At 40.6% G+C, this 7,589-nt stretch overlaps 1 protein-coding gene across 3 annotated transcripts in view; it reads left to right on the top strand.

Annotated features, from left to right (window-relative positions):
- WDSUB1 (WD repeat, sterile alpha motif and U-box domain containing 1) overlaps positions 1-7,589 on the top strand; it is a 62,841-nt gene that overhangs the window by 49,037 nt on the left and 6,215 nt on the right. For all 3 annotated transcript variants that reach the window (XM_019554181.1, XM_019554182.1, XM_019554183.1), the window contains one exon: positions 4,576-4,716. In XM_019554181.1, the coding sequence (XP_019409726.1) occupies positions 4,576-4,716 (141 nt within the window). The remainder of the gene's footprint in view (positions 1-4,575; positions 4,717-7,589) is intronic.

Below are 7,589 nucleotides of genomic sequence, written 5' to 3'. Positions count from 1 at the left end.
CTGAGAACAGTCTAGCTCCATCTTCTTTGTAACCACCCTTCATGTAGTTAAAGAGTGCTATCAAATCCCCCCATAGTTTTAACTTCTGCAGACTAAATAAACCCAGTTACTTCAGCCTCTCCTCAGAAGTCATGTGCCTCAGCCACCAAACCTTTTGTGTTGGCACTGGATTTATGACCTAGATACCTTGTTCTAGGCTGACCCAAACCCTTAGACCAACCACGACCTCTCCATTTGATAATAGGTTGATTTTATTGTTACACAGTGATAGCAGATAAGTTCTGTATCTACCAATCCCAGGGTTCACAGTCATGGTATGTCTGGTCAGCATGTGAGGTTCACTCTGAGGTCCTCCCTTGAATGTCAGATGTCAGCAGCTTGGAGGCTGAGGCCTGGCCCCCTTCCCCTCCCCCTCACCCCCCAGTAGGGTGGGTGCGATGGGCTGGTGGTGTGCCTGGTGGCCTTGGGTTCCCGTCTTGGGAACCCTTTGCTGCTCAAATTCCTCCTTTTGTATATTTTTCCCTCTGTGATGACTCTTCATCTTTGGGCATCATTGATTGGTCTCCCTGTGGTTGTCACATATCCTAATTTTGGGCTTTTTCCGGTTCTCGTCCTAATTTGGTCCATCTACCAAAACCAGAAATCCCAAGGGCTCTGCACTTGGGTACTGTGCCCTGGCACCAGTGCTGCAGAGTCCCTTGTATCGCATGTTATGGTGCAATGGTGTGGTACATGTCTTCAATTTTCCAGCTCTCTGCTGGACTCATTCCAGCTTGTCCACATCCTTTCTATAGTTGGGGACACAAAACTGCCACAGTATTCCAGATGTGGCCTCGCGAGTGCAGAGTAGAGGGAAATAATTATTTCCCTTGATCTGCTGGCAACATCCAGTATGCTGTTTGCCTTCTTGGCAACAAGGACACAGTGTTGACTCATTTCCAGCTTATTGTCCACTGTAACCCCTAGGTCTTTTTCTGCAGAGCTGCTGCTTAGCCCGTTGGTCCCAAGCCTGAAGCAGTGCATGGGATTGTTTCATCCTAAGTGCAGGACTTTGCATTTGTCCTTATTGAATCTCATGAGAGTTCTTTTGGCCTAATCCTCCAATTTGTCTAGGTCACTCTGAATCCTAGCTCTACCCTACAGTGTATCTACTACACCCCCCAGCTTGGTGTCATTGGTGAATTTCCTGAGGGTGCAATCCATCCCATCTTCCAGATAGTTAACAATCCATCCCATCTTCCAGATAAAAGACAAAAACAGCCCCGGGACCAACCCCTGGGGCATCACTTGATACTGGTTTCCAGCTAGACATTGAGCCATTGATTACTACCTGTTGAGCGTGACAATCCAGACAGCTTCCTATGGTTGTCCGCAAGATTGCTTTGGGAGACCATGTCAAAAGCCTTGCTAAAGTCGAGGTGTATCATGTCTGTTGCTTTCCCTACATCCACAGCCAGTTACCTCATCGTAGAAGGCAATCAGGTTGGTCAGGCATGACGTCCTTGGTGAATCCATGGCAATGGTTCCTGATCATTTTCTTGTCCAAGTGTTTAGAAATGGATTCCTTGAGGATCTGCTCCATGATTTTTCCAGGGACAGAGGTGAAGTTGACTGTTCTGTAGTTCCCTGGATCTTCCTTCTTTTTCTTAAAGATGGGCACTATATTTGCCCTTTTCCAATTGTCTGGGACTTCCCCTGAGCACCATGAGTTTTCAAAGACATGAATGACATCTTAAGTAGTAACCTGACCACACATTTGTGCAATTAATGCCATAACTAAACAGACACATAATAATAATAATAAGACACAAAGTTATTAAAATGTCTCATTATTTTGTGCTTTGGTTCCAGCTGTGCTTTAAATGGAACATGTGGCTGATCAGCACTCCCTGCCTTGAAGGGCTGCTCTGTACTCCCAGCCTCAGGATCTCCAGTCTACTAATTGGTGTCCCAAGCTTTAGGAGCACACTGAAGCCTTACAGAGCATGATTGTTGGGATGAAGGATCAGGTCCCATTATGCACCTTTAAATGAATGTCTTTCAGAGTCCCTTTTCTGCCACCTATTGGTAGCATTGAATCCTTTTCTGTCAGCGCTTTTTTCTAGGTCTCTCAATTGTTTTTCTTTTTTTCTGGTCTCCAGAACACTCTGTTTCCTCTGCCAGTTTTGCTGACCCTTTGAAAAGTTTCTACACATCTCCTTTGTTCTCTCATGTATTTACTCTCAAGTTTACCAGGCTTTGAGTAGGCATTAATGTCTCTGTCCACAAGGGTCTGGACACCGCTGGTGCTAACCTTAGTAAAGTGAGAAGCAGTCTTTGTTAATTGTTTAATTTCCATGTTAGTAGAGAGAGATGTTTTGTTTTTTTTTTAATCTTGCACCTTTGGAATGCCACTGTGGAAAGAAGGGGAAACCTTTTCCAGGTTTCCTTCCGTTTTCACTAAAATGCTGATGCGTTAAATCTCTCTGGTTTGGTGGGTTGTCTGCTTGTTTGCAGCTGTTCTGTATTTCATTTATCACTAAGGGGGCTGCATGGGGCCAGGTTCCATATTGTCCGCATGCCAGAGCATAGTGTGGCCTGGCTTGTCAGGGAGAGAGAGACTGCTCCTAAGAGGCCAGGCACTTCTGTAGGCTCTTACTTCGGAAAATGTGTCCTTATGTGTGCTATGGAACAGCAAAGTTAGTACCTGTTCATGGAGGCTTGGGGGAGACCTGCAAGATGCACATTATTGCTGTTCACTAACATGGTGCCTTCTGATGGTCTCTGCAGCTGGAAAGGCATTCCACCTACTTGGGACATAAAGGAGCCTTTCTAGACCCTTTCTGTCCTTAAATTTTCATGTCCCCTGCAAACATGTTCAAAGTTCACTACTCCAAGTAATGCCATTTTGCAGTGACATTTGGACACTGACAGGAAATAACAGTGTTTTGTGCCTTGTGATCTGCAGTTACTGTGTGTTTGCTGCCTGCTTGTACTTTGGATGGTACCAGTTATGACTTGATACATTCTGAAAATACATTGATAAAGGTTTTATGCGTAAACAAAGTTTTAGAAGTTTATTGATACTAAAAGAGTCTAGGATGAATATTGATCTCAGAAGCCATTCTGGGATTTGTTGCTATTTAAAGATTTTTACCAAAAAAGTGTTTAATGATGAGGTTGTAAACATAACAAACTTGCCCTGATTTTGTTTCAATCACCTGATTTATCGAAAATCAGTGTATAAAGCCCAGTGTGCAGAGCTATGCATGGCTCCGGACTAAGCGAATACATTTGTATGTCAAAAGTTGTGTTTTGAATCTGGAAATTGGCAGTTATGACACAGCTTTTTAGGACAGGGTGGGGGGAATCAAGGTCCAGCCAGCTAAGCAGTGGACTGCAATGGCTTTGTAGAGGAGGATTAGAGAGAGAGCATATAAGAGAAAGCTGTAACTCAGAGGATGGACAGATGACAGACAGCCCTGGCGTAACTTAGTTTTGGAGGAATTGGGGGTGACCAGATTCCATGGTCCCATGCTAAAAATCTGTCTAGCACTTCATAGTATGAACAGGTGGCTTGAACATTTTCTGAGGTGTGGTTACGGTCTTCAGCCTGCTTGTAGGCAACCTTTAAAGTTTATATTGGTGCAGCACTAAATGCTTTAGTGCTTGTGGTGCCACATGGTATTACCATGGTAATGATTTCCTAAATATTCTGTGTCAGGTCACACAGATATGATTTATCTTGGAGAGTGAGCAGGTTTAAGGCATCTGCACAGGTTGTTTTAAGGATGAGGAGCAGGCATGGCACAGGGGTGACAGAAAATCTAGGCAAGTGGGTTAGTGAAATATCTGAGTGCAAAGGGACAGATTCTGGCTATGTGCCAGAAGTTAAACAGAAAGGTGACATCCAGACTTACTGATCCTGGGGTAACCGAAGCCACAGAGGTCTAGAGAGCAGCTGGGTAGGGCAGGGCGTAAAGTAAGTGTGTGTCAGCTGCCTGACATTAAAATACTGTACCTTCTGACATTCAGGGAGAGAACCTAATCTTCAGCTGACTTGCACTCAGTTTCCTGCTTAAGTAAAAACTGAACCCCTAGCACCTGGTGATGATTGGAAAACACAGCAATCAGTTAGAAGAAATCCAGGTTCAGGATAAGTAGTGCTTCCTTATAGCTTTGAGGCAAAACTACTAGTCCAAACGGAAGTAAAATTTCTGGATTTATTCTAATATAAAGATGTATATATTTTGAACATGACCCTGTTTTTAACATCTGCTGTTATTTAGTCATGGTTAACTCCTTGGCCCTTTCCACAGTAGGAAAATAGGTGTCATTTTGAATTGTGCTACAAACGCATAACCATTTTACATATTTTTAAATGCGTAGTGTAGGCACTGTCTCATACCTTAGAAACATGGTAACAAATGTGTGAGAGAGAAAAAACAGAAAAAGATGTATTTGCACAGCTCCTGAAATATAGGCAGTGATTTCTAGTTTGCATTGGTAAGTGATATCTGTCAGCTGGGTTCAAGGGTTAATATGGCAGTGGGAATATATTTACCACAGCTGCTAACCTAAGAATCACCTTTTCAGAGTCTCTGGGTCTACGCAGTAAAGTCATCCGGAAAATTGAAGAGTTGAGCATCAAGATGGATGCTGTTTCTGTTGGAATTCCTGATGAATTCTTATGCCCCATAACTAGGGAGCTTATGAAGGATCCTGTTATTGCATCAGGTATGTCTGTAAGCAGCTTTTATCAAAGCACATTGTTCAGGTGTAAAAGATAAATGCTGGAGAATTGTTAATTGACATGTATCGTGAAGAATGCTAAATGGATGTATTTAAATTGTACCAAAAAAGGTAAAACTAAGTGTATTTTAACCACTGGTATATTGCATAAAAGAGGGATGACGGTACCATCTTTTCTTCCACCTGCAGTGCATGATAAAGGGCTAGCATTGGCACCAAGCTACAAAACCGGTCACAGGTGTGAATCTGACTCTGATAGGCTTACCACTGAGAGGGGTGTTCTGAAGGTTTGCTTCCTCTCCTTGCCATTTCCAGTTGGCTAGCTTAGACCCCTGCCTTCTCAGTGTGGCTTTTTGTGATCTCTTTGCTTAGGCACCTTAGACTCGAGATCATTGTTTCTTAACCAAGGTGGCATGGCACCCTGAGAGCCTTTCAGGGGTGCCATGGGATGTCACGCAATGTTAGAACTTCTGTGTGCAAGCATGATTTACAAGATAAGCCCAGAGATTTCAAATATGAATCCATGGCATTAAAAACAGTCTTACTTGTTGTGACCATTCTGTAGCGAAAAAATGAGTGAAAACTACAGGGCTGGCATTTTCTGAGGGCTACCTTGAAAATGACGGTCGGGTTGCTTTAACTAAAGTTAGTTCAACAAGCTTTAAAGTGCTTCCGCCGCCATTTTTAAGCATAGGGAAGCTGATGTACGAGACACTTGGGTCTGTTAGAGTGGTAATTACCACACTCCAGCAGATTTGATAAATCAAGCCTGCTCTGACATGCTGTAATTACAACATGTTGAAGCAGCCTTGTGTATAGGCACCCTAAGGCTGAGTACCACTCTTCTAGGTGCATTTTACAGAGAACCTAACTTCTTACTTAGGGCCATGGATTTATAGCCATGGGCAACTAGGTGCCTAAACATAAGACGCCAGTTGGCATTGTGATAGCTGTTCCTGTATGTAAATGATATTGAAAATTGGACTCCACACATTATTAAATGGGAGTGGGGAGGAAAATGGACAATGAAGTAAAAGCAATAGTGGAGCTTGTGCAGCTTTTTTTCTGTTCATTTTATTAAGAGGTTTAGTTTCACTTTCCAATCTAGCCATAATCAGTTTCAGATTCTAATTTTTGTCATGTCTTTTCATGTCTCTTTTTGTGTTTCCTATCTCGTAGGGGGATACAGAATTAAGAAGAAATGTTTGATAAATATTCAATTAGCATTTATTGAGAGATTAAGCTTGGACCTTGCTAATTGAAAATATTCATTTAAGTGATCTAAAACTTTGACTTACATTAGTGGCTTAGCTTCCAAATTTATTGCACTTGAAGAATATTCTTCAGTAGTCATATTTCATTCATGCAGTCAGGTAAAACATGGCTGTAACCCCTCTCCTTCCCTGCTATTCTGCATCAGTATAGTTAGAAGTTTCTTTGTAACTATATTGCAGTGAGATTAATTATATTGTGAGAGACATATGAAATCTATTCAAATCTTTTACAGTCAATGTGTTATTAATATTTTAAAACCCTTTATTTTTTTTCTCTTTGATCACACTCAATAATCTTAAGTATGCAAAATATAAACATTTTGATACATTTCCTATTTTAAAGGTCCATTGTGAAGGTATGAAAACAAAATTAGTTGCAAATGTTTATTGAGGCTCACCATAATGCATTATATTTCCTCTAAAATGTTTTGTTGTCTGTGTTTACTTTTAGAGAAAATGTGTTTGACTTAAACATAGCTAAGCAACCGCATTTGCAGTAAACTGTCAATGCATACATGAATTTTTTAAAGGAACTGAGTGAACGCTGTTGTTAAAATGCAGATTGTCAATTGCAATTTACTGGCTAGTCACGTCACTCTTTCAGTGCTTCTTATTTATACATGAAAGGCTATGGGCACAGGGGACTTTGCCTAGCAGCTCTGATGATTCCTTTGACAGCTTTGTGATGAACTTTGCAAAACAATTTTAAAGCCTGTATTGAAATGTAATTAGTGATAGAATAGATCTGCTGAGAATCCCTGCTTTCTTCACTTATCAAATGCTCAAGGGGACATATTTGTTCACCAATAGAAAATAATGTTCATTCTTCCACAGAATCACTTTGTTTTATTCTAATATTTTTAATTCCATGGAAAGCTGATTGCCTATTTAAAAAAAATCTTTTCTCTAGAGAAGTACCAAGAATAAAACAAGTACTATCTGAAACTGGTTTCAGGTAACATTTTATTTTGAAAAGTTGCCTAGTTGATATCTCTCATAGTCTAACATACTGGATGAATACATATGTGAAAAGTTTAAAAGCAACAGTACATTTTTGCTAACAAGGAAATAAGTTGATTATCTTTGATTGAGCTGCAATTAAGCATTGTGGATTTGAATCAGTAATAGCCATAGATAAGTGTTTTAGCAGATGCCTTGTTAAGATGACTTCTAGTTTTGTACTTTATTCTGCCTGTGTGAGATAAGAGGCTGAATCATGTTTTGGCCTTTCTGGCTCAGATCAGGTGTAGAATTAAAAAATAACACACCAAAGAAAAGACTTTGTAGTTGCCTTTTCAGAAGTATATCTTATCAGTCAGTAGTTAGTTGCTTATTAGGAACATAGAATTATTTAGGATGATTAAAGAGACTATTCCCTACAGGTAGAGAATACCTTGCATAAGTAAAAGACAAAATGTGGTCTCAGAGAACTGAATAGGAGCTTATATTAAGTTACTTGTTACTAAAATAAGACATTGTTTGAAGAACACTTAGCAATACTTTTAGTACTTTTTGTAAAAGTATTTCATAGTTTCATAGTAGCTAGGGTCAGGAGGGACCTGAACAGATCATCTAGCCTGACCC

The sequence above is a fragment of the Crocodylus porosus genome, unplaced genomic scaffold (genome assembly GCF_001723895.1).
Source record: "Crocodylus porosus isolate Cpor-Errol unplaced genomic scaffold, CroPor_comp1, whole genome shotgun sequence".
NCBI classification, from domain to species: Eukaryota; Metazoa; Chordata; order Crocodylia; family Crocodylidae; genus Crocodylus; species Crocodylus porosus.
The sequence above is the reverse complement of the archived record's forward strand: the minus strand, read 5'-3'. Positions and strand labels throughout refer to the sequence as shown.